Source organism: Lissotriton helveticus, chromosome 10, assembly GCF_964261635.1.
Source record: "Lissotriton helveticus chromosome 10, aLisHel1.1, whole genome shotgun sequence".
NCBI lineage: Eukaryota > Metazoa > Chordata > Amphibia > Caudata > Salamandridae > Lissotriton > Lissotriton helveticus.
Window position 1 is genome coordinate 89,523,330 of NC_136071.1, and position 27,992 is coordinate 89,551,321.

General features: G+C 46.4%; 1 protein-coding gene across 1 annotated transcript; it reads right to left on the reverse strand.

The window, feature by feature from the left end:
- Positions 1 to 613: 613 nt before the first annotated feature.
- On the reverse strand, positions 614 to 27,843 carry AQP8 (aquaporin 8). The gene is made up of 6 exons (XM_078664822.1): positions 27,340 to 27,843; positions 13,892 to 14,152; positions 10,213 to 10,339; positions 7,003 to 7,217; positions 6,007 to 6,141; positions 614 to 1,880 (listed from the first exon to the last, which is right to left on the reverse strand). The coding sequence occupies exons 2-6, from the start codon at positions 14,140 to 14,142 to the stop codon at positions 1,832 to 1,834; spliced, it is 777 nt and encodes a 258-aa protein (XP_078520948.1). The 5' UTR covers positions 14,143 to 14,152; positions 27,340 to 27,843; the 3' UTR covers positions 614 to 1,831.
- Between the last annotated feature and the right edge of the window lie 149 nt (positions 27,844 to 27,992).

Sequence of the window (27,992 nt, forward strand, 5' to 3'; positions counted from 1 at the left end):
ATAAGTTCCTTTATCATATCATATCATATCATATCATCACAATGCAACTCTACTCCCCTCCACTCCACAACTGTCTATGCCACTCCATAACATTCTGCTCTACTCTACGACACTCCACTTTGCGACACTCCACATCAATCTCATTTATGCCACCAGCCATGCTGAACCGCAGCCATGCTGGTGTACATGAACAAAAAAAGTTGGCAAAGCCATTAGCTCTTTTGTAGGCGAGACCGATTGGCTTTGCCAATGCTTTTCTGTGTAAGATGTCCCAAAACGTTCACTCTCATCAAACCTCTTATCAGCACACACGTGCTGAGTCTTTTTGGCCAATATCGTTGTTTTTAGTTGTTTTAAGTGCCAAAGCCCATGATAGGGCTACTGCTGATTTCAACATGGTTCCCTTCAAATAGGTTCAATACTCAATTTACTCCAGTGGGTCAACAGGACTGATGTGGATTCGGCCGGAGAGGTTCAATAACACTTGTGATTATACAAAGCGACCGACAGTGGTGATAACATGCCAACAGATAGCGTCACCACTCTTCACTCATCCATCCACCCCGGCCCAAACTGAGTGGGCATTCACCCACCCAATAATGAACAATGCTTATTTTTGTAACAATATTTATTTCTGTAAAAATGTTGTATTTATATATTTACAATTATTTATATATCTTACATCAGTTCTTTTTTGGCTTGTGCGGGCGTTTGTCATTTGTCATATCCAGTCATACTTATATTTAGCCACAGAAGAGGAGGTTCTTTGTAATGAAGCAATTCTGGCCGTGGGCTCGAGCCTACAGGTGTTCTTTAAAGGTTGTCAGGTTTGAGTTAGATTGGACGGGCTGTTCTACCTTTATTCCATGTCTTCCCTCTCCCTTCCTTCCCCATTACTTCCTCTGATCTCTTAATGCATTATTTCAGCATTTTATCCTCCTCTGTGAAGAAAGTCTTATCGTAAATACCTATCTTCCTGCCTTCACCACTTCTTTCCTTATACTTTCTGCTTCCCTCAAACCATACCCCTTCCATCCATCCCATCTTTCTTTCCTTCTTCCACTCCCTCCTTTCATTCAGTCACCCACCCTTTTCCTCGTCACTTGCTTCCCCCTCCTTCCATCGCCCCCTCCCTCTCCCTTCCCTCGTCACTTGCGTTCCTCCCTTCCTTATTCGGTTCAATTCTTCCATCCACCTTTCTTCCCCTTCCCTCCCTGATTTCTATTCTTAACGCATTGATTAATTCAAGCCTTTCTTCTTACCTCCCCTCCCTACTTTTCCTTCTTTTCTTCTTCTCCAACCCCCTGCCCCCATCCATTCCTCCCGCCATTCTACGTCTGCTCTCCTCTCCATCCTCGCCTATATCTGCACCTATACGATAACACCGACTCTCCCCATTCTAGTCAAAGGTCATTTTTTTTTACCTGAAAACTAGTTAGCAGGAACATGACCGAAGGGCCTCTCGTGAGAGGCCAGTGCGAGTAAATGCTGTTTGTTGTGTTTGGGCGCCATTTTGTCGGTAGGTTCACTTTGCAGCCTCGTGGACGTTCTAACCTCGCCACGAGGGGGTCGTGTTCCTTCCCAGAGTCCTTTAGTGTCAACGCTCCGTCCATCATCACCTTTGGTTTTCCTTTAGTGATGACGTCAGGTGCCCACCGAACGGCAGTGGATTATGGGATATTACAGCCCGCCAGCGCCAGGGAGTCTGGAGGAGTTTCCTTCTGGCTCGAGTCTCCTTACTTATTGCGGGTCATGTCCGCAGCAGCCACGCTCTCAGCGAACTATGCAAAGTCCATTATTTGGGGCGCGTGGACTCATCTTCGGGCGCCAGTTAGGTTCCCTTCAAGAATAGGCGCGTTTTTCGGTCGCCAATGAGGAGCCTGCATAGACAAGAGTTCAGGATTAGCCGTCAAGAATGTATTTTTAGATGGTAACCTTCGCGCAATAACCACTCCAACGCTAAATGTTAGCGTAAAAGGCCATTTATTAGGACAGGGTTGACAACAACAATTAACCAAAACATCAATAACTTATCAACAATCCCCAACGTCATGTCTTTCATCCATCATCCATTCCCATACTCCAGTTACTCTCTCCCGCTTCACTCAGCGATCTCCTCCCTTCCTCCAGTCCTTCCACACTTATCTTTGAACCTCCTCCAGCATCTCCAGCCATCCCACTCTTGCATCCCGCACCCCCATCATGCAACTGTATCCCCCTCCCCAGGGGGGGTGAGTATGCCCGTCATAGACCCCCCACCCCTCCACAGTCCTGCTAACCCAACTTCAACCCTTCCTAAAACTGGCATGCTATTCCGGGACCTTAACCCGGTTCCCACTCCTGTAACATGTAGGGTGGGAGGGTGGATACATTTTAAACTGTGACCCTGAGGACAGGAAGAGGCTGAAAACTCCTGCCCTGCCCTCCTTATACCCTACTCCTAACCCCACCCCTAACCCAACCCCCTAACCCTAACTCAGCCCTGTCCCTGGTCTCGCGCGAACACCCTGGGGGAAGACTGGTCTGCCGACCCTACTTCCCCCAGAGGCCGCATCCGCTACCTTTTGGGGGGTTTATAGCCAAACTATTTATAGATTTTTTTTTAATACTTTTTTATTATCATTTATGAGATTCATTATATCATACTAAATAGTATGCAAATTTAATACATATACACGTATATCCAAATTGCGCTAACAAAAACAAAACCACAAACCCTACGAATGAATAAATAAGTGCTACAGCAAATCCGAATTTTAGTTTGAAAGCTAAGGAATGAATGCAGGGTAGTAAATTCGAGAAATAACCCAAATGATCAGCAAAGGCAACCTAGATTGACATATTTTACACTTCCATAACATATCACCACTCACCCATAGCACTCTACACATCAAACCTCATGAACACAGTGCTTCAAGGCCTGACACGATACGTGAAGCACAAGAAAAATGTGTAACAGCTCTACTGCTCTCACTCTCCCCGTCCAGCTCTCCCTCCCCCTCAATCCATCCATCTTTCTCTCTCATCTGGTCTCTCTCTTCCCCTCCATCTTTGTCCCCAACCCACCCTCACTGCAATTTGTCAGTATAGTGCATCAGCCCCACACCATTCAAAGAGGGTTAGTGCACCAAAATGTGCCCCTCCCACAGCTTTCACACGAGAATACTGACTTAGAGCCACAGCTTTCTTGTAGGTATACTGCCATAAAGCATGCTAGAGCATAGCATTATTTTAGGAATACTGAACAAGGGGGTGCTGCACTCAAAACATGAGTGCAGGGATAGCACACTGCAATGCACTTGGTCCACAGCATTATTTTACTGAATGCTGCAGTAAGGAGAGCCATATCCCCATCGTTGCTGTAGCAATGCTGCACTACGGAGTGGCAGATCCCCGGCATTACATTAGGAATACTGCGCTATAGAGGGGAAACTCGCCAGAGCTCCTCCTCCTCACACAACCCGTCTGGCTGCTTGGCAGATGACAGTTTTTGGGGTCTGAAGCTCCCTGTCTTAAAGTCCAGTTCCAGAAATCAAATGTGAATTAGAGTCTGAGTCTTTGAAGTTTACATTAGGGGTGGGATTTCTTCCTTTTGAAGAACCCACTCCTCTTCCATCTCTTCCTCTCGAAAGCAGTCTGTCACAGCAGGAGCAACCCCAAAGCTGATAACCACATGATAGGCCATGGGAGTGACTAGAGTTCACGCCTGAATGCCAGTGACAGTGTTGTGTGTGCCAAAAGGTTAGCCCAGGCTCCCAGCCTTACCCTTTAAGATTTTCTTCTCAGCCCCATCACCTTCCTGAGATGTGTCTAGGCCCCTTGCTTGTGGCCTCTCTCGGAATCAAAAAGCACCCTTTAAAGTGTACAGTGGATGCCTGATCCTCCCCTCCCCAGTGGTTGTCTCACCCAGCTTACAGGAATGATGCAATACACAAATCTCTCCTGGGGAATCTCTCTACCTCCACTTCCTGTTTCACCAGACAGGCCTGGGTCTCCCAAAATGGAACCCATAGTCTGCTATGTACTGTACCATCCACAAACACACATACACCCAGCACATGCATTTCATATACCGCACTGCACAGCACTGTATCCTTCATGTACTGTGCCACTCACAAGCACACATACACCCAAGCACATGTATTTAATATACATGCACTGCAGAGCACTGTATCCATCAAGTACTGTACCACTCACATGCACAATAACACCCAGTACATGCATTTAACATGCACAGCACTACATCCTTCATGTTTTGTACCACTCACAGGCACACAAACACCCAGCACATGCATTCAACATGCACACATTGTACAGCACTATATCCTTCATGTACTGTACCACACAGGTGCACATACACCCGGCACATGCATTTAACGTGTACACACTGCACAGTACTGCATTATCCAGTATATTATACAATACACAAGCACACACACACACACAGCTCAGCATTTGACACCAAACCAATGAAGGTCAAGTGGAGAGTTAAGCCTCCAGCAGCCTGTAGGCCTCATTCCAGTGGCACAGGGTAAGAAGGACCTGATCACTACATGGTATGCTGTCACCACCGTGCCCATGCTGCCTACCTCCCGGCGAAGGCAGATGACTTCCACCACTATGAGATTATTGCTTTAAGCTCCCCTCCAGGTCCAATAGAACACAATCCGTGAGACAGGCCTACGTCATGGTGCATAAACATGATTCATGTTTACCTATGACACCAAAAATCAGCATTACGAATCCAGACATCAGTACAGCTGACACTCAGGGCAGGGCTGCACGTACATTACCAAGGAGGGGATTTTTCCATCCCAGCATCTGCACCATAAAATGCTATGCTCACAACATTACTTTGGGAACACTGCACTATAGATTAGTAGATATCCAGCATTACTTTGGGAATACTGCACTACAGAGTGATAGATTACTAGCATTACTTCGGGAATACTGCACTATACAGTGCTAGATTAACAGCATGACTTGGGGAATACTGCACTACAGGTTGGTAGATCTTCATTACTTCAGGAATTCTGTACTATTGAGTGTGTAGAGATATTGCGTTACTATGTGAATACTGCACTGTGCAATGCTAGGCTCACAACATCACTTTGGGAATACTGCACTGCAGAGTAGTAGATCCCCAGCATTACTTTGGAAATTTTGCCCTATAGAGTGTAAGATCCCCAATGCTAGTGTGGGAATACTTCACTATACAATGCTGTAATACAACATTACTTAGAGAATACTCTACTACACTACTACAGAGTGGAATACTGCACTATACAGTGCTAGGCTGACAACATTACTTTAGGAATACTGCACTACAAGGTACTAAATCCCCAGCACTACTTCAGGTGAACTGCACTATAGAGCAGTACCTTTTCAACATTACTTTTGGAATACCTCACTATGCAGTAAAACATCCAAAACATAACTCCACAAGCACTGCACTATTATGTGCCAGACTTGCAGCATTACTATGGAGCAATAGTATTGAGAAGTGTCAGATTCATTGCTTTAACCCCTCCCGCGCTTATGACGGAACCGCTCCATCACGCCCCTTGGGTGGGCTGTGCTGGTGACGGAGCGGTTCCATCATGGCCCGCTCGCCGCGCCTGCACGGCGATGATTTTGCGCCTGCGCGGCGCGTTCTATTGAGCGGGTGGGGCCATGACGGAACCGCTCCATCACAAGCACAGCCCGCCCGAGGGGCGTGACGGAGCTGTTCCGTCATAAGCGTCGGAGCGCCACGCGGCCCCCCGCCCCTTAGCACTGCGGCGGAATAGCCGCCGCAGCAAAGGGGTTAATATTGGGAAAGCACTACAGTTTGAAAGGCTCACAGTAGTAACACTACCATGCCACACGTTAATGTTCTGAATACCCACTCACACCTTGGAAATACTGCACTGCGCTGTGCCCTTATGATCAGCGTTACCCTGGGTTATACTGCAACACAGAGAGCCAGGTTCTCAGCATCTGCATGTTATGCTCCAAGGGCCTTACCGTATTATGGTCCCGACCAGGACTCCAGCCACCATGGGGCCCACCCAATACACCCAGTGGTAGTCCCAGTAGTCAGCCACCACGGCGGGCCCAAAGGCGCGTGCAGGATTCATACAGGCTCCTGAGACGTCTCCGCTGCAAGGGAAGGAGAGGCACAGGGTCAGTGGCCACTTGAGAACAATCCAACAAGAGAAACACAACCAACAGCTCATGAGGATGGTGAGAACCCATCACACAATCAAAGGGCTGTTTTAAGTGAAAGTGATAAAAAATCTCCTAGGGTCAATATGGGGAGTTGTCCTAAGCAGTAGTGCAGGACCATCAATGAGTAACAAAGAGGAAACAATGCCCTGATATGTTCCTTCAGTACCTTTTGAACAAGCAAATATTGGGTAAAATTCTTTCCGAGATCCCTGTCTTCAGTATTCTTGGGAGCCCTGATTATCATTCAAATACAGGATTTCAGCTGTGTATGAACTTTAAGACAACTTTTCTGAATCTAAACTCCCACCTTCATGAACTGAAAAGAGAGAAATGAACAAGACCGACACAAGAAGGCTTCAATATGGACCAATAATATAATAGAGGGTAGTAAGCACAAATACCTTACTGATCTATCATGGCTGAGGAGGCCTGCTTCTCAAGAGCCTCACAGTATATCTTTAGAGTGATACCACTTAACATGTCCAGAATAGTCACCTGCTCTGGGGAAAGCTTTAAACACATTTTAACTAACCTGGACATAGTTTGGGCCCACAGCAATATGGGGATCAAGTTTAAGAAAGGTATAACCAGATGTTTTGACTGCTTTGTCTAAGTGTGCTTGTTTTCCAGTGTAAGAGGTCTCCGGGACTTGGTTTTGAGTACAGGGTGTGCATTGAACTGTCTTTCCACACCAGGCTAGGAGACCCCTAGTCCTTGAGCATTTTCTGTTGACGGCTTAAGCAAACAAGATAAATCGATATAAAGCCCTGAAAGTCGTTCCAGTCGTCTTACCCAGCTAAGACACCAACGGTAACGGTGAAGCCGATGGCGAACGGAGCCAGGGGGGTCTTGGTCTTTTCATTGATGGCTCCCATGCAGACCGCGAGCACCAAATAGAACGTCATGATGATTTCAGCGCCAATAGCAGGGCCTATCTGCTCATCGAATTGGATGGTGGTGAAGGCAGCTCCACTGACATTGTTGAACTGGTCTTCTGGGGTCATGGCCTGCAGCAGAGACAACTTGGTTAAAAATCAGGCCAGCACAGACCAAGAGGCAGCTTAAAAGTCTAATGATACCAGATGGTAATGAGAGTCACTCTAACATGCACATCAGGATTACAACTAACCCTGGGCGTAGTTCGCCAAGTAGCGCTACGCATAGCTACGCAAAGTGCACTTCGCACTACGCGAGCTACGCGTAGCACTTCGCGAACTGCGTAGTACCCTGCTCGCACTGTGCAAGATGCTGTTTTCAATGATTGCACAGTGCAGACAAGCATCTGGCACTGTGCAATCATTGAAAACGATATGCAATAGAAGGGGGTTCCCCAGGGCGAATGTGTGATGTATGCAGGAACGAAGGGGAAAAACACAAGAGCAAATAGAGAAGATCACCCTGCCAAAATCGATAAATGGTGGTCCCAGGTGGGATTCAGTTCAGATTAGGGGGGAGCAATATCCAGTGAATATCCAAGACCAGGGGGGAAGAAAGACCACAATCAAATCATTCTTTATGGAGGATATATATTCTTTTTATTAAATTGTTTTATTTAGTTTGATGCAATTAGTCATCTTAGCAAGATAATCAGAATATAGTAGGTACAAAAATTAATAAAATCAGCAGTACTGTTAATCATTTCATGGGCGGGAATTCATAGGAAATAATACATGGGAAAATACAGTGTTCCACTCACTCCAGGGGGTAAAGGTGGGCAGCTCAACAGGCACTCACATCTAACACAAATCATTCATGCTTTAAACATATTCAGTCACTTCATACGGGAACTTCACATTTGGCCTGCAACAAGAAAAAATGGAATTATGGTTGCATGGACGCGGGTGCAGCTTGGGAAAGGTAAGAAGTTGGAAAATTGTTGCCGTTCCTAATAGTAACGCCGTAATAACGCCAACGCGCGTTTCGGTGTGAGGCACCTTCGTCAGGGCTGGCAAAGATGAGGGGGGAGGGAAACAAACAGGCTGCAATAAAGGAAAATCGTAGATTTAAATAGGAAGGTCCTTTCTCGGGGGTCGTGAGGTCAGAAGGCGAGAGTTCCAGGTAGGGGAGGGAACGGCCACGCTGGGTGGCTAATCAGTGAAGGATGGCCAGCGAGATTTTAGTGGATTTATTCAGGCCGGGTTTTAAGAATGGAGGCTTCCATTAATGGAGAGGCTCTGGAGATGCTAACATGGGAGCTGCCGCGTCTGGATACTCGATCAGCAAGGGAGCCAACATACAAGCAGGTCTAAGTACTGGGTAGGTCAATGAGATGAGGGCTCAAAAGAAAGTGAAGTTCACGATGCCAAATAGGGGATAGGAGGGTGGCATGAGACTCGTCACAGGGCACACGTTTAGAGTCTTAGTGCATATCGGCTCAAGACAGATAACAGGATCTCAGTTGTTGTCTGAAGGGTTCGAATCCACGACGCGGGACGATAGAGTCAGGAAGGGGCTCGCAATATCAGGATGCTCCCATGTTAGCATCTCCAGAGCCTCTCCATTAATGGAAGCCTCCATTCTTAAAACCCGGCCTGAATAAATCCACTAAAATCTCGCTGGCGATCCTTCACTGATTAGCCACCCAGCGTGGCCGTTCCCTCCCCTACCTGGAACTCTCGCCTTCTGACCTCACGACCCCCGAGAAAGGACCTTCCTATTTAAATCTACGATTTTCCTTTATTGCAGCCTGTGTGTTCCCCTCCCCCCTCATCTTTGCCAGCCCTGACGAAGGTGCCTCACACCGAAACGCGCGTTGGCGTTATTACGGCGTTACTATCAGGAACGGCAACAATTTTCCAACTTCTTGCCTTTCCCAAGCTGCACCCGCGTCCATGCAACCATAATTCCATTTTTTCTTGTTGCAGGCCAAATGTGAAGTTCCCGTATGAAGTGACTGAATATGTTTAAAGCATGAATGATTTGTGTTAGATGTGAGTGCCTGTTGAGCCCCCCACCTTTACCCCCTGGAGTGAGTGGAACACTGTATTTTCCCATGTATTATTTCCTATGAATTCCCGCCCATGAAATGATTAACAGTACTGCTGATTTTATGAATTTTTGTACCTACTATATTCTGATTATCTTGCTAAGATGACTAATTGCATCAAACTAAATAAAACAATTTAATAAAAAGAATATATATCCTCCATAAAGAATGATTTGATTGTGGTCTTTCTTCCCTCCTGGTCTTGGATATTCGCTCAATCATTGAAAACGGCATCTTCACAGTGCGCGCTGTAGTTTTCTGCCGCTCGAGTAGATTTTTACTCGAGCTGCAGCTTTCAGAACGCAGACTGGTAGTTTCTCATCGCGAGTTGTCGTGAGCATACGCGACCACTCGCAATGAGAAACCTGACCTCCCCACGTTGAGAATCTCGCCGGGAGGTTTATTTTCCACGCTTGCGATCGGCAACTTGATGTTGGTGATCACGAACGAGGAAAAAGTCTCGCCAGGATGTCATTTTGCTTGCTCGCGGTCGCCAACTTGATGTTGAGGACCGCGAGCAAGCAAAAAATGACTGCCGCACTATGCTACACTACGCTATGTGTGTTTACACTGTGCTACGTGCAGTTCGCGTAGTGCGAAGTAGCGCAAACTTCGCAAACTATTCAGGTGTAGCGTAGTGCTTTGCTCAGGGTTAATTACAACACTCCAAAGAATTGAAATATTGGATAATGATCAAACTTTCTGAACCAAGCTGGGTCCCATTCCCTTGACTCTTTGTAAAGACCCTTACTCAATCAGTTCTCATTTTTGCAAAATATAAGGAACCTCAATGGCAAATAAGTGGGCTCCAAGGGAACCCTAGTAGTGTAACACAGAAGCAGAAGAAAGGAAGGCGAAACACAATGGGTTTGGGACGAGAAGCACAGAACTCAGAGCTGAGCAGGCAGCATATAGTTTGTTCATTTATTGAAGATAGTTCAACCCAATAAGGTTTTTAAAATTTGCCTTCCACAATGTGAGTACTCTGGCAATTATGGAAAATATGTGTGACTCACCTTGGCCAGTCCTGCTGCTATCAACCCTCCACACAGCTGCGAGATCCAATATGGAATCAGCATGAAAATATTCAGTCCGCCCATGATTGTGGCCCCCAGTGACACTGCCGGGTTAAAATGGCCGCCACTGAAAAACATGAGACTTAATGTGAAACAATGAAGACAAACAAACCAGCAACAAACAAAAAACATAGCAAAACATAGATGATGTGAATCAAGAATGATTTGCATAAGGATAGGTCCAAACTGGAATGGTGTGGCAAATACAAAAACGATATATTTAGACCTAAATTGGACTGGGGGAAATGTTTGACACTATTCAGCATTCCATCCATCATCTTTGCTTTACAATTTTCTCCCTGAGTGGCAAGGGTATGCCCAGACTTGGGTCCTGTGCTCGCTACGCCACTGTATTCAACCTAGCCTTTCTGATGAGGGGTGATACCCCGAAACTGGTCCCAGGATGCTTGTTTCCTGGCCTGGCCTGGCAGTTTGGGCTGGACTGTTCTCATGAGGGGTAGGGTCAAGGTTGATTTGCAAATGGCTGGGTCTAAACTGGAATGGTGTGGCAACCAAAAAATCTATGGATCTAGTCCCAGCCTGCACTGGAGTTTATAGTATACACTGTTCAGCATTCCGTTCATCATCTTTGCTTTGTAATATATATATATTCACTGAAAAAAACAAAGGTTACAGGGACGTTCTAGTTAGGCTCAGACTTCACTTTTACAAGATTATTGAAATTCAGCAGTTATAGTTACCTGAGCTAACTATAACTTACGCCCTCGCAATCCACTGCTTATGACTTCACATATCATATTACATCAGTCATGGCATGGTCAGTGACATCAATGATGACATCTCAAATGACATCATCCACAGAACTACTCACACAGCCCCTCACATACCCTTTCACAGACCCATACCAGTACTCTTACAACCACTAACCATAGGGTCACTCATACATCCACTCATTCATACGGCCACTCACACACACACTAACTCACCCATACATCCACTCACACATCCAGTCATACAGACACTTACACACCCACTCATACATCTGTATAGCCACTGACACAGCCACTCACTTGCCCATACAGGTACTCACACACCCATACAGCCACTCACACCCGCACTCACTCACCAATACAGCTACTCACACACCCACTCACATTCCCATACAGCCACTCACTCACCCATACATACAACCACCCACACACACACAGATTCACTTACATACCCATTCACACATCCATACACCCACTCACACACCCACTAACTCACCCATATAGCCACTCATGCCCTCACTCACTCACCAATACAGCCACTCACACATCCAGTCATATAGACACTTACACACCCACTCATACATCCTTATAGCCACTCACACATCCCCTTACCCATACAGGTATTCAAACACCCACACACTCACTCATACAGTCACTCACACTGTTGCTCACTCATCAATACAGCTATTCACACATCCACTCACTTACCGATACAGCCACTGACACAGCCACTTACTCACCCATACAACCACTCACACACCCACATAATCACTTACATATAATTTCACACATCCATACACCCACTCACTCAGCCATACAGCTACCCACACAGGCATTCACTCTCAATTACAGCCACTCACACACCCACTCCCTCACTCATACAGCCACTCAGTCAACCATAGCCACTCACACACTTATGCAGCCACTCACTCTCCAATACAGCCACTCACATTGCCACTCACTCACCCATACAGCTACTCACATACCCACTAGCACCACAACCATATAGCTACTCACACACTCATTCTCACTCACACAGCCATTCAGACATCCACTCACACACTGATAAAGACAGTCACACAGCCACTCGGATGAGATATGTTAGAAATAGTATGACTAATTACATGTACAGAAAGAATAGTAATTTAGCTTATGCTGTAGCTTAGTATATATCCTAAAGTCTCAGAAATTATTATGAAACACTTACACTCACTGGATGATGTCATCAGTGATGTCATTTGAGATGTCATCAGTGATGTCATTAGTGATGCCATTTGAGATGTCATCAGTAATGTCATGAGTGATGTCAATGACCAAGTCATGAGTGATGTAATATGTGAGGTCATAATCAGCGCAGTGCGGGGGCTTAAGTTATATTAGCTCACGTAACTAACTGCTGCATTTCACTGGTTTTGTACGAGTGAAATCTGAGCCTAACTTAAACGTCCCTGTAACCTTTGCTTTTTTCAGTGAATTTCTAAGGTTTTTAAAAAAATCTATTTACCAACTTCAATGTCCCTGTAACCCTTATATATAGATATATATATAGTGCAAGCAAACGCCACAAAAAGAAAAAACATCCTTTCACCTAAATGTGGCTGACATATGATTACAAGAATTGGACCTAAAAAAAAATCTTCATTTTTACTAATAATGTTTTTGAAACTGCAAGTGTTTCGGGTGGGCCATGCGTTTTACTCTTATTAATAATCATATTACAGGCAGCTGCATGTTACAAAGTCATTTAGACACTTTATAACATCAACTTTAAAAAGGGATGGACAATAAACCACCATTAATCTGGGCACTCAAACTGCAGTTGAAATGAATAGCAGTTATTTAAAAAAAATTAATTGTGCTTTTTGAACTAGTTTTATCACTAAAGGGAAAGGAACGATTTAGGCGAATGTGAACAAAGTGCAAAGGCGTTGTGCAGTCTTTCAAACTGAAGGAAGCCAATGGATAGTGTTAGCTGACTTAATACCAAACTCTGTATGATGCGGTGGGCAGGAGAAAAATGTGGTTTACAGTAGGTGAAGCCTGCTGACCAAAGGCCACTCTGTACATGTATAGTATGTATGATTACCCGCTTCCGTGCGGCGCCGATTCCGCCCCTGTGCTGGACATTCCAGAACAGGGTGCGGTCGTGACGGAACCATTCCGTCATCAGCACAGCTCAGCCGTGACTGATGACGGAATGCATCGAAGGGGTTAAAAATAATAGACATCTAAATCTGTCTCAAAGGACAGACCTAAAAAAAAGAAATAAATTACAGCACAAGAATAATTATGCGATCTTGCACTGCAAACATAGAAAGTCGACTAGGTTTATGTTTCTAGCATCAGCATGTGCACTGTGATCATTGGAGAAGGACAAGGGTATTTCCTAAGAGTCATGCTGGGATATCTTGTTAAAACATTATGGGGCATATTATCAAGACCCTTGAGAATTCCAATAGAAGTGCATGTTCTGCTGGCAGTTTTCTGCCGCTAAACCGGCGATAATTTTAACGCTGTCCTTGATAATTTACCCCTGAATGAGAAGAGGGACATGAGGGGCTGAAGGGGGAGTGGAAAGAAAGAGTGCTGATTGTTAGGGGTACTTAAAACATAATACTTGTCAAACAAATCAACAATTTTTAAGGCCTTCTAAACATAGACAAGAGTGTGTGTTTTTGTCACTCTTGGCATGTAAAAAATCTGACAGATACTGCACATTACCCACCTGAAAGCCCTTGTACTGTACTACTTACTACAGAATGCATTTTTTAGTGGGGTGTAACACCCCAAACTCCCCCTCTGGAGATACGCCCATGTCCCCACCTCATGTGGAGGGGACTGCGCTGTGGCCATCCAACACTGTAACGGAAGGGTATCTTGCTGCCTACCTGATGCCCCCAAGGACGGCGATGCTTAGCCCCAAGGCCAGGCCGTGTGCCAGGGCGGGCTGGAGCCTGCCAGTGCCGTCCGTGTTGCTCGCCACCGCCATGATGCCGATGAAGAGGAACATGGTGGTGCCGATGACCTCTGCGATGCAGGGCTGCACGTACGCCTCGAACCAGTGCGACCATCTGGAGATCGGCTTGTGGTCCGAGTCGCCATCTTTGATGGACATGCGGCCAAACTCTGCGTCCGACATCCGGCGTGCCCTGGAGAAGCAAGATGGATATACATGAAAACAATGAGGAACAAACAAGAACCCCATCAATCCATAGTCAATACCACTGTATGAGGAACAAGTCAAACCATTCCACCTGCTTTCCAAAATTCTGCTATTAATGTTCTACTTCTCTGTCTTTTCCGGGTAAAAAACACTCTGAACAGGACGAAAGGAAGACGTAAAATAAAATGCGTGTACAAAAGAAAGTTGGAAAATACATTTGAAGTTTTGTTCTTCTCTACTCTGCTTCCTTTTAATTTGAAATCTCCATATTATACCAAGGCCCTTATCTCTTGTCCTTGTCCTATTGTGTTCCCTTCATACTTAACTCGGGAACAGCGTTTACAGCGTAACTTTTACAACACAGTACCTTTACCACGCAACTTTTACAACGCAAGTCGTTACAATGACTTGCGCTGGGGGGCGCTCTAGGATAGGGAATAGTTAATTTACTATCCAAAACCTTCCCTACTATCCACGGGGACTGGAGTTGGAATTGTAAATTGAACTATTCACTATCCAGAACCCCCCAACGCAAGTCGTTGTAACGCCTTGCGTTGTGAAAGTTGCGTGGTAAAGGCATGCGTTGTAAAAGCATGCGTGGTAATGACATACATCCACTTAACTCTATCATTTCCTTACTTCTGCTCCCTTCTCTCATGGATTTCCAAGCACTGTTCAGTGCACTAAAAATGTTATATTCGCCTGTCATAAATTGGGGCATTGACAGGCCTGCCAGGCAATCTAGCGCTGTGAGTCCACTGTGTGGGTCATTTATTTTGTCCCATGGGCCATTTTTAGGTCCACCCTAATAGGCAGCGCATGGGCCTTCTGAAGCAAGACATACTGTGGCCTTACCAAGAACATACATGGGCTTGCAGCCTACCTATTGCTTACCACTGATTGGCTTTCCGGTCACTCTCATAAGCTTGCATCTTATTGGATGGCTTTCCTTGTCCATAAGGTGTCTGCCCCTCCCCTTGAGTAGTGTCCCTTTACTTGTGTCCTTCTGCTGCTCACTTTTAGGGACCTACTTTTTTCTTGTGTCTTAAACGGCGAGGTGCCAGGCGCCTTGCACAAGAGAAGTGCATTTATTGAATCACAAATACAAATATTTTTCGAATGATGAAAGGGGGAGATGGTATGGCTTAAAATGTGGAACCTGTGAACCTTAAAGGCAGAGGAAGACGCGAAGCTAAGAGAGCAGGGCTGTCTCTCAGATGGCACAGGTGTTACATGTTCATATAAGACAGCAGCCCCAAGGCTACACAGCTCTTACAGGTTCTACCCCTAAACTGGAGAGGTTACACAGACCTTACAGGCTCTGGCCGAAACTACATAGTTGTCCCTCGGGACACACAGAGCCTACAGGAAAACTCCTTAAAAGTACCCATATTTTAAAGGTTGAGGCCTTAACAGGACTACCTCTCAGGTAAGAGAGATCAAACAAGCTCCTACCTTGGACAGCAGAGCTACCACTCCATGTGTGCAGCCCTTACAGGCTCTGGATACAGACTGGAAAGTTATCCCTCAGGTTACACAGATATAATCTCAGTTCTTCAAACACAGGGTCATATCTTAAATTACACAGACATCCTCGGTTCAGACCTTTGACAAGGGTGCTGGGCCGCACATTGCACAGGTTTTACAGGCTCAGTCCTTGGACAGCAGAGCTATCTCTTAAATTACACACATATTCTCGGTTCAGACCTTTGACAGGGGTGTAGGGCCGCACTTTCACAGGTTTTACAGGCTCAGTCCTTGGACAGCAGAGCTATCTCTTAAATTACACATATATCCTCGGTTCAGACCTTTGACAGGGGTGCTGGGCCGCACATTGCACAGGTTTTACAGGCTCAGTCCTTGGACAGCAGAGCTATCTCTTAAATTACACAGACATCCCCGGTTCAGACCTTTGACAGGGGTGCTGGGCCGCACTTTCACAGGTTTTACAGGCTCAGTCCGTGACCAGCAGAGCTATCTCTTAAATTACACAGACATCCTCGGTTCAGACCTTTGACAGGAGTGTAGGGCCGCACTTTCACAGGTTTTACAGGCACAGTCCTTGGACAGCAGAGCTATCTCTTAAATTACACAGACATCCTCGGTTCAGACCTTTGACAGGAGTGTAGGGCCGCACTTTCACAGGTTTTACAGGCTCAGTCCTTGGACAGCAGAGCTATCTCTTAAATTACACAGACATCCTCGGTTCAGACCTTTGACAGGGGTGCTGGGCCGCACTTTCACAGGTTTTACAGGCTCAGTCCTTGGACAGCAGAGCTATCTCTTAAATTACACAGACATCCTCGGTTCAGACCTTTGACAGGGGTGCTGGGCCGCACATTGCGCAGGTTTTACAGGCTCAGTCCTTGGACAGCAGAGCTATCTCTTAAATTACACAGACATCCTCGGTTCAGACCTTTGACAGGGGTGCTGGGCCGCACTTTCACAGGTTTTACAGGCTCAGTCCTTGGACAGCAGAGCTATCTCTTAAATTACACAGACATCCTCGGTTCAGACCTTTGACAGGGGTCCTGGGCCGCACATTGCGCAGGTTTTACAGGCTCAGTCCTTGGACAGCAGAGCTATCTCTTAAATTACACAGACATCCTCGGTTCAGACCTTTGACAGGGGTGCTGGGCCGCACATTGCACAGGTTTTACAGGCTCAGTCCTTGGACAGCAGAGCTATCTCTTAAATTACACAGACATCCCCGGTTCAGACCTTTGACAGGGGTGCTGGGCCGCACTTTCACAGGTTTTACAGGCTCAGTCCGTGACCAGCAGAGCTATCTCTTAAATTACACAGACATCCTCGGTTCAGACCTTTGACAGGAGTGTAGGGCCGCACTTTCACAGGTTTTACAGGCACAGTCCTTGGACAGCAGAGCTATCTCTTAAATTACACAGACATCCTCGGTTCAGACCTTTGACAGGGGTGCTGGGCCGCACTTTCACAGGTTTTACAGGCTCAGTCCGTGACCAGCAGAGCTATCTCTTAAATTACACAGACATCCTCGGTTCAGACCTTTGACAGGAGTGTAGGGCCGCACTTTCACAGGTTTTACAGGCACAGTCCTTGGACAGCAGAGCTATCTCTTAAATTACACAGACATCCTCGGTTCAGACCTTTGACAGGGGTGCTGGGCCGCACTTTCACAGGTTTTACAGGCTCAGCCCGTGGCCAGCAGAGCCATCTCTTAAATTACACAGACATCCTCGGTTCAGACCTTTGACAGGGGTGCTGGGCCGCACATTGCACAGGGTTTACAGGCTCAGTCCTTGGACAGCAGAGCTATCTCTTAAATTACACAGACATCCTCGGTTCAGACCTTTGACAGGAGTGTAGGGCCGCACTTTCACAGGTTTTACAGGCACAGTCCTTGGACAGCAGAGCTATCTCTTAAATTACACAGACATCCTCGGTTCAGACCTTTGACAGGGGTGCTGGGCCGCACTTCCACAGGTTTTGCAGGCTCAGTCCGTGGACAGCAGAGCTATCTCTTAAATTACACAGACGTCCCCGGTTCAGACCTTTGACAGGGGTGCTGAGCCGCACATTGCACAGGTTTTACAGGCTCAGTCCTTGGACACCAGAGCTATCTCTTAAATTACACAGACATCCTCGGTTCAGACCTTTGACAGGGGTGCTGGGCCGTACTTTCACAGGTTTTACAGGCTCAGTCCTTGGACACCAGAGCTATCTCTTAAATTACACAGACATCCTCGGTTCAGACCTTTGACAGGGGTGCTGGGCCGTACTTTCACAGGTTTTACAGGCTCAGTCATTGGTCAGCAGAGCTATCTCTTAAATTACACAGACATCCTCGGTTCAGACCTTTGACAGGGGTGCTGGGCCGCACTTTCACGGGTTTTACAGGCTCAGTCCGTGACCAGCAGAGCTATCTCTTAAATTACACAGACATCCTCGGTTCAGACCTTTGACAGGGGTGCTGGGCCGCACTTCCACAGGTTTTGCAGGCTCAGTCCGTGGACAGCAGAGCTATCTCTTAAATTACACAGACGTCCCCGGTTCAGACCTTTGACAGGGGTGCTGAGCCGCACATTGCACAGGTTTTACAGGCTCAGTCCTTGGACACCAGAGCTATCTCTTAAATTACACAGACATCCTCGGTTCAGACCTTTGACAGGGGTGCTGGGCCGTACTTTCACAGGTTTTACAGGCTCAGTCCTTGGACACCAGAGCTATCTCTTAAATTACACAGACATCCTCGGTTCAGACCTTTGACAGGGGTGCTGGGCCGTACTTTCACAGGTTTTACAGGCTCAGTCATTGGTCAGCAGAGCTATCTCTTAAATTACACAGACATCCTCGGTTCAGACCTTTGACAGGGGTGCTGGGCCGCACATTACTCAAGTTTTACAGGCTCAATCCTTATAGGTTAGAGTGAGCCGCTGTCAGAATCTCACACCAGGCCCTCATGGACTATGTAGTTGCCATGACTGACCTTTCGAGCAGAACTGCCCACAAACAAGGGGTGCTCTGCGTGATACGTCATTGTGATGGGGGGTGGGGGTGGGACCAGCACAGTAGATGTGTGAGGCACTGTACGTAGATCCTCATTTATGGTGAATGAGTGATCATCGAATCACTTGGAATCTCCTTAAGGATCACTCAATTGTCTTCAATATATACATAACCTATAATATATAGGTGTACATGTTCACATAGGAGGAACATTAGCTCTGTGGTTGTACAGATTTTACAGGTTGAAGGCTTGTACAGCAGTGCTATCCCTCGCGTTACAGAGATCCTCCAGACTGTGGGCTGGGTCACTCAAATGATGCCACAGGGTTATATTTTTCCACAGAAGACACATTATTCTTCAGGGTTTACGCCTCTTACGCGTTCTTGCTCGACAGCGGAGCTATCCCTCATGTTACAGGCTAATAATTCCTTCCAAGCCAGAGATGTCCCCCCAGTTATAGAGAGTGTGCAGGGTCCTTCCTTGGACAGCACAGCTGCATCTGAGGGGCCACATAATCTACAGGCTAAATGTAAACACTGCAGTGCTGGCCCTCACGGCACAGAGCGCTTCTAGGCGCACTCCTTGCACACCAGAGTTGTGTCTCAAGTGGCGCCCCTTACTCAATAGTTGTATCACACACAGGTTATTCTACAGACCTCCCCAGCTCAGCAGGGATATCGCCTCAGTTACAGAGAACTTACAGGCTCGTTCTTTTAACAGCAGTGCTACCCCTCAAGGTACACAGATGTTACAGGCTCAAGCCTGCATCCCCGAACTCTACACATTGTTGTTTTACAGAGCTAGCAGGCTTGTTCCTTGAGCAGCACAACTATCCCTTAAATTACATAGATGGTATTTCTCAAACAATATGGCTATCCCTCAAGTTACACGGAAGTTACAGGCCTATTACTGCCCACAAGAGCGCGCCCTCTTATGCTTGTCAGAGCCTGCTTACTCAAGTTTACTCATCCCTTGAACAGCATAACTATCCCTCGAATTACATACATTTTGCACGCCACCCCTACTATCTCTCAAGTTACAAAGATGTTACCGGTTTATTCAGAAGCACTAGAGGACTGTCTTGGATGTTGCATAATTCAAGCCCCGTTCGTCAGACAGCAGAGCTATCCCTCTAGTTACACAGCTATGCTTGCAGCGGGAGTGTCCCACAGGTGTCTCAGGTCGTATAAACTCAGCAGCATGGCAGGTCCACCCTGGAGGCAGCTACGCCTGTATGCCGGAGGCAGAATGAGCCGGCGGTGCGGCAGGAACACGCCCCGGGCATGGCTGCTGTAACACTAGGGTCGGAGGGAAGCAGTACACAGGGCTGCACCACGGGGATTGTCGCCGAGAGACAGGATGGAAACCCCTCAGTGTGAACGACACAGCAGTAATATGACACAAACCAGCAGCTCCACCAGATAGCTCATAGATCTGCTGCGCTGTGCTTCATAGCACTTCGTGACAAATGTACTATTTTTCAGGCAGTGCAAGCACCAAAGTTGCTTGAATGGAAGAAAGCATGACAGCGCCATGTCTGCTAAACTCTGTTCCCCTGCAATGGAGCGTTTTCTGGCTACCTAGCGCCTCACACGCATTGCATCATAGTGCAAAAGTGTGTGTGTGTGTGTGTGTGTGTGTGTGTGTGTGTGTGTGTGTGTGTGTGTGTGTGTGTGTGTGTGTGTGTGTGTGTGTGTGTGTGTGTGTGTGTGTGTGTGTGTGTGTGTGTGTGTGTGTGTGTGTGTGTGTGTGTGTGTGTGTGTGTGTGTGTGTGTGTGTGTGTGTGTGTGTGTGTGTGTGTGTGTGTGTGTGTGTGTGTGTGTGTGTGTGTGTGTGTGTGTGTGTGTGTGTGTGTGTGTGTGTGTGTGTGTGTGTGTGTGTGTGTGTGTGTGTGTGTGTGTGTGTGTGTGTGTGTGTGTGTGTGTGTGTGTGTGTGTGTGTGTGTGTGTGTGTGTGTGTGTGTGTGTGTGTGTGTGTGTGTGTGTGTGTGTGTGTGTGTATATATATATATATATATATATATATATATATATATATATCAAAATACCGTGGGTGAAGTACATAAAGGACAGCCTAACAGCAATTGACCGACGGGATCTGTTTTATGCCCCAAATTTAATTACAAAAACAGATGTTAGCTCGGTTAAGAACGCTATATTATTGTTAAGAGGTACCGACAGAGAAGAGGTTGAGATGCAGAAGGCCAGTGTCAGGAAACATTTTCTATTAAAAACCTGCTTGCAAACGGAACCTTACCTGACTTGGCCCATGTCCAGTTATGAAAGATTTCTGTTAATAAGGTTCCGCTTCGACCTCTTCCATCTTTTATTGGCTGTCCCTAGTGGGGCTCAACGGGGAGAAGTGTTGCCAGCTTGTGGCTGCGACGGAAAGTCTCCACAAGATCTGGCACACTTCCTTTTTATTTGCCCCTATTATTTGATCCCACGGAAATTATACCTTAAACCGTGCCTCAAAAAGCTGAGTTTTTCACAAATTAAACCTGCACTTTATTACTTACAACTACTGAACAGTGATTGCACTTTATTTGTTTGTAACTTTCTTAAAAAAGCCATCAGCTTTAGAAAAAGCATGGATGGCTAATCACACTGCATCTCTTTTAGGCGTTTTTAATACTACAGTTATTTATATTTTTAATCATATGTTGCCCATGCTCGTACTGCCTAATATATTGTACTGTATACTGTGTCTCTATTTGCCAACTGATATGAATTGTTTTTAATGTTATTTTTATCGTGTGTTTAAAAATTGCACTTTTATGATTGTAAAACCTACAATCGAATAAAGATTTTGACTCTGACTCTATATATATATATATATGCGTGCGCGCGCGTGGGACTCGCATAGGTTTTGTATGAAGGATGTCCGTCCAGTACACATTTCTACACTAAAGTATAGTTTTAAATATATCCTACTTGATATGTGTGCGGTGTTGTACAGCTCACATGTAAAGTTTGACATTTTGGAGATAATAACACTTTTCTCCAACTTTGCTCCTGCCGCAGAGAGGTGTACGGGACTCCCCTTGACGCAACGTAGTACAAAATGCTGCTTTGCGTGATTTTAGGGCAGCTTCCCAAACCCAAAAAAGTGTGTACACTAAAAGTACATCCTTAATCACATTGTGCACTATTGTGCTTCACTTTTGGTCACTTTCCACCTGTTTCGAGATGTTGATAAATGTAGCCCTTCATTCCCAGACCTGAAATACTACATAGCGCTTATCTGGTTGCACTTGCGTAAGAAACTAGTGCCCATTTAACAAACCTCGGAAGGATGAAAGGCAGCGATGGGGCTTTTGGGGGACCATAACCTTAATATGCAGATTGCACTCAGATCTCTGCAGCAGGCGCTCAACCACCGATCTACCTCCCGTTCAGGGTTATTAGTTCTCAGAGCAGTCTCGCCACAGCAGCGCGAGCCTGACCCAGCTGCCCACGGGAACCACATTAATCTCATTGGCATAATCTGATAATACAAGCTAATACCGCTCTTTAAATCCCGCTGGGGTGTGTAATTGATGGAAATCCTGTTCGAATAGATTAACCCTGCAACAGTGGCCCAGAGCGCCCAGAAAGTCACGGAAATATGAGTTATTCAAACTGAAACTCTCAGGGGGCAGAGAGAGACCAGTTATACTAGCCAGCCCGCAGAATTTACACATTTTAACCAACTTTTGAAACTATCCAGTCTTAACAACGAGCAAGTCCTTAGAACTGGAGACTGCCCGGGAGACGGCCGTGTGATCTTGGGCACCTGCGCGTTCTGTGAGTGTCTAATCTTGGCTTGTGCGTCCGCGCGGATCGTCCAGCTCGCGCCCCCGCCTCCCCACTCTCTCTCTCCGTATAGTATCCTCCCAATCTCGCATCCAGCCCCCGCCCCCGCACCCAGTGATACCGTATCAGGCGTATCTTGTACAGTCCGCCGCGGTCACGGTCGCTCCCTTTGAAGTCGGGTCGGATTTCGACCCCCACCGGGCATCATTGCACAAGCCGCGCCGGGCTCACCCGTGCCACACTTGGCGAGGTGCCCCGGGGTATCGAGCCGGGAACCGTGCAGCTGTCAGCAGGCACGGGGTCCAGGTGCGGCGCTTTGGAGGGTGGGGGAGGACGCTGCTGTGACACTCCGGGCCTCTCTGCAGCCATTTACTGTAAGTATTTGCACCCAGGGAGGGGTCATAGGGACCGTGATACGCGGCAGAGAAGCAGAGGCGTGTTAATGTGTCGAAGATCACAGGGCTCACACTCTTCTGAGGCGGGATTGAGCACATACCAGGGGGCAGATTTACAAGCCCCTTGCGCCACTTTGGCGTCATTTTTAACATGGGAACAAGTGACGCAAAAGTGGCGCAAGGGGCTTGTAAATCTGTCTCCCAGGTCTGTTCGTTCTACGTTCCAACCCATGGCACCTGTAACGCACAGACTTAGCAGCTTCTAGGGTCCCACGGCTTTGAACAACTCTCAGTTTGTTGAAAGAGAAAGAATCGGAGCACAGAGCGATATGGCGACTTTCCCAGGATCACACATTGTGACAGAGCGAGGCAACCAGATTATAATACAGATTTCCTAGTCAAATAATCAATGATGTAAACACTAAACACAGGATTGCGCTATAAATGCTAAACCGCAGGATTGCGCCATGTCTTCTTCAGGGCTGCGAGTCCGTGACCTCTCACGGGGTTCCCTTCACATTCACTCCAGGCAATACACGGAGAATTATTGTCGTGGGCACCAAAACTGACAGACGTGCCCAGGAGGCGATGCAGATAAGGTGGTTGCTATGCACAAACCAACATCCCTATTCCTGGCGAGAACTGAGTCCAAATGTAGCACATCAGAATAGTTGTATTGTTCCTAACACGTCCCATGCCCTTTAGGGAAGGGCCATGCATAATTAAATGTTCAGAACCCTGCAGACACACAGATGCTTGTTACCACAGCTGGGCTGAGCTGGACGCTCACATCTCCCACATTCTACCGGTTGCGAAGTTTCTATGACGCGAAGGAAGTTTCGCGTAGATCCCTCATGGTGGCTACTGTGGCCCCCAGAGTTTGCTGCATTTTCAATATCTATTCCCTGGCAATATTTCACCCCAGGTACGGCGTCAGTGAACATGGACGTGACGCCTTATCACTAGGTAACTTTATTACTGGTTTCCTTGCAACTTTGAGAAACTCGAGGATTTTTTTTTTTTTTTGGTGCGAAACAGTTGTGTTTGCTCACTATAGCCAAGGGGAATGTAAAACACGGTTTATGGTTGTTGACAGCTGTGGCGAGATGTTTTCATCTTCATTTGCATTTTTTTAAAGCCCTCCGCCCCAACACATACACATTTATATAACCTACCCCACACCTTTGCCCAACCCTGTCTTAGATTACGCAGACTTGACCGCTTTTCACAATGTTATGTTCTCGCCTATTTTTGATTTCTAGCTCTGTCCAGTCTTCCTATTTTGCACATCATAGGTGCAAGGTGGCACCAAACACAAAACACTGGTGATTTTTGCTGCCTATTAAGAGTTCTTCAGGGTCAAAAACAATATAATGAAAAACAATGAACATAGGTATTATAGGAAGGTAGGCATAACCTTTCTGCCCAGTAAGGCTACTATGTGTAGCAATACTGTAGCTACAGTAGTGGTGGTCATTTTTGGAGTAGCACAACCACTAGTGCTATTGGTACTAGTACTAGTAGCACTAGCCTTGTTATTGTAGAAGACATATTGATATTTTTCAGAAAGTTTGCGTTTCACATTGTTTGCTCCTCCTGCAGAAGGGCAAAGTGGCCGAAACATGTCGCGGGCTTGGCACTGTGATGCTGCCGCAAGGTTTTTCTGTATTTCAAGACTAGCTGTACCTCACTTAAGTTCTTTTTTAAGGCAGGACAAGTGAATCTCTTCAGAATTTTCTTTTCTAAGCATTATAAGGATACGTGGAAGTAGGGCTTTAGAAAGTGTGCAACAACATAGAGAAAGAGGTATAGGGCATAAAAGAACAAATAAGATAACTAACAACAGATGTGCTCCATCGCAAATATGATTTTGGGGTGAAGGAGAAGCACAGGGTCTGAGGGAGGACAAAATGCTTCTTGAACAGGAATGTCTCCAGCTGGGGTTGGAAGGTATTATGTCAGAATCCATACCCCATGGGCAATAAACCAACTATCTTGAAAAAAAATACCAGCAAAATCATAACCAGAAATATTATAGTGAGGGTGGCAAAAAAACCATCCTGAGCAATGTGGCGGATTAAAAGAAAGAGAGAGATGTTGGAGGTATCACCATAATTGAAAGGAGAGTGGAACATATAAGGAGAGCCCCAGTGGTACTCTTTTCTTGGGCCTGCTGTTAGATAGGGGTTTTTGTAGGACTAGGTTTCTTTATATTCATAAGGATCTCTCTCACAAGGCAAGGAGGGTTTAGTGGGAGAAGCCTTATGCTATCATGGGGGAAGTTGTGTGAAATTAAAATGTTGTCAACCACGTTGTTTGAAGTTCAGAACTTTCTGAAGTTGTGAACTTTGCAAATCTTTGCTGAATGGCAAATATTCACAAAAAAGAGGTTTTATGGGAAATCGCTGTTGCAGACACTTCTTTTTCTGGCTGAATTCCCACAGAAAAAGCTTAGCTTTGTATGTTTTCCTCTCCCTATTTTAACATTGTGATGCAATGGTGTAGAGAACCCCCAATTTAAGCATCTTAAGCGGGGGCTTCCAATAGGCCCCATGGGGTGGGGAGCTGGGTCATACTAAAACTTCAGTTGGCTACTGATAAGGCTCTTCTGTCTGCAGTCAAACGCTCATTCATAAAACTGCTGCAAATACCAGGACCAGTGCATGGGAGGTGAGCTAACCTACCAGTGCTTAATTTGAGGCGGTGGTTCTGGTGCCCAACACCGGCACTTAACTGTCAACTCTGGCGCTTTTGGCAGGTTGCCAAATGGTGGCGCTACCTGCCTAATTTAGAGATGAGGTCAACAACGTTTGTTCATCAATTCAATATACATTGAAAATGACAATTTTCTGTTGCTCAACCCATTCTCATAGCTTTGGGGGCCTGGAATAGTCTGAATTGTCATGCTTGTAGGAGTGTGATGGTCAGCGTTTGTGTTGTTACTATCATTGGCAGCATGGGAGGGGCAATGTGTGGTGCAAGCTGCAGTGGTCTACTGATGAGGGCCCTGCACATATTATTTTTACAAATCAAGCACTGTAACCTACCCAGCAAAGGAAGTGGGGAAAGAGAAATTATGACATTGTGAGAACAAAGAGAGGAGGCAAATAGAACGAGTTAACAGGAGAAAGATAAAAAACGAATAAAGTATGGATGCAAGACAAAAGATGTGTAGATAGAATAAGGACCGGAAAGAGGAAAAAAGAAGGGTGGGAGGAAACTAGCATGAAAAGAAATAAGAAAGAAAGGGAGGAAGATGGGACGAAAGGGAGAAAGGAGGACCAAAGATTGAATGCATGGAAGATGACAGGATGCATGGCAGAGTGAAAGGATCAATAGATGAAAGGGTGAATGGATGGAAGCATTACAAATGAATAGATGGGAAGAGTGAAAGGATGAATGGATGGATGGATAGATGGCTACATGGTTGTATTGGTAGGTGGACGAGTGAATGGATGTAGGTATATATTGATGGGAATGGACAGGTAAATGGAAGAGCAGACAGAAGGGTAAAAGGATGGAAGGATTATTAAAGTGAAAGGAACTATATCTAAGAGGGTCGGTGTTAGCTCACTTTATAATGCTTAGTGTGATTAGAAATATGGTTCAAGTGGGGAGTACTTTAATTTTCTGGCTAATCCCTTGTTTTGGTGCATTTTTCTTCTGCTTTTCACAATTTTTTTGCATTCTTTTTTGGTGTGGGCGAATTTGGTGAAATAAAAAAAAAATACAGCGCTAAGTGAGCCAAAGCAATTTTTCACAAATGTAGCAACTGCTCCTGGAAGTTACACAGGAAGAGAGTTAGCTGCTCGTTTGGTATTTTTTCGCCCTGGGGAACCTCAGGATGGAGTGCGCTGTATGCTCTGCTTCCGGTGCTGCATGCTCTGCTTCCGGTGCTGTATGTTCCGCTTCCGGTGCTGCGTGCTCTGAGTTTAAGATCCACTTGTACAAACTGCAAGCCTCTCTTAAAGGCAGACAGAACGAGAGCGGTGGGAACAAATAAAACAAAAGAAGGACGCCTTTTAAACCTATGTGGTCACCCAAGGGGAGTCAATTGAGTCAACCCTAGGGGGAAGCTTTATCGAAAAACACTGAACATAGACAGAGGACAGCAATCACATGCACACAGACATACAACCACTGACACAGAAACTCTGCACACATGCAGCTGTGGTATTCAGAAGATATGTAAGTGCAACGCTTTTCTCATCTAGTTATTTGGCTGCAAGGGAATAAGACAATCTCTACTACTCATGAGGGTGTAGCATGAGGGCAGCAAAGACAGTCATATTTTGAGAGAGAGTGTACAAAGACACCATATTAAGGCTAGATTTTTAAGGGACATGGGTGACTTCCATGAAGACACGTGATACACAAGTACAAAGTGAGCCACCTAACACATTTATCCCACTAAGTTTCCATTGACTTCAGGGCCAGAAATAATGGATCATCCCCCTAAAAATATCTTGTGAGTGATCCTTATTTTCGTGAGACTCACCCTCTTCACTCTCTTTCCGGCTGGCCAGGTAGTCAGTGTCAGGGTGGTCGCCGTGGGACGGTCGCTGCCAGGTGTGCTTGCTGCTTGGGTGGATGTCGCTGGAGCGGTTGCTGCAAGGTGGGTGCTGTACCAGTGGCACTGCTGGTAGGGCTGGTTTGGCAGTGGGTGTTGTTGCAGAAGTTACTGCTGGAGTGGTTGCCGCAGGAGTGGTCGCTGCTGAAGTGGTCGCCGCAGGAGTGGTCGCCGCAGGAGTGGTCGCCGCAGGAGTGGTCGCTGCTGAAGTGGTCGCCGCAGGAGTGGTCGCTGCTGAAGTGATCGCTGCTAGAGTGCTTGTTTCTGGGGTCCCAGAGCGGTCCTTGCCCCAATTGGAGTTGACGATGGCCAACGCTCAACGCACCTGAGGTGGGCTCTCTACCTTACCTCTGGACGGCGTGTCCGAATACTCAACCACTCCACCTGCCAGGAGCAGAGTGAAGCAGCACAGTGAGCACAGGGCGCTTTTCAGGTGTTATGACTGGAACAAGTCCAAAAAAACCCTCATCATCAACTGTGACAGGTGGCGGGAACCCTCCAATCACACGCGAGTGGAAGAACCTTATCAGGGAGTCCGAGGGTTGAGCGATTTCGCCTGATTCGAGCCAAGAGGAGGGGGC

What these genes read in the sequence shown, in the direction of transcription:
- AQP8 (XM_078664822.1), bottom strand. Translation starts at nt 14,142, where the DNA reads ATGTCGGACGCAGAGTTTGGCCGCATGTCCATCAAAGATGGCGACTCG. An exon ending in ACCGTTGGTGTCTTAGCTGG is followed by an intron (nt 6,142 to 7,002) that starts GTAAGACGACTG and finishes CTTCCCTTGCAG; the next exon opens with CGGAGACGTCTCAGGAGCCT. An exon ending in CTGGTCGGGACCATAATACG is followed by an intron (nt 1,881 to 6,006) that starts GTAAGGCCCTTG and finishes TTGTCTATGCAG; the next exon opens with GCTCCTCATTGGCGACCGAA.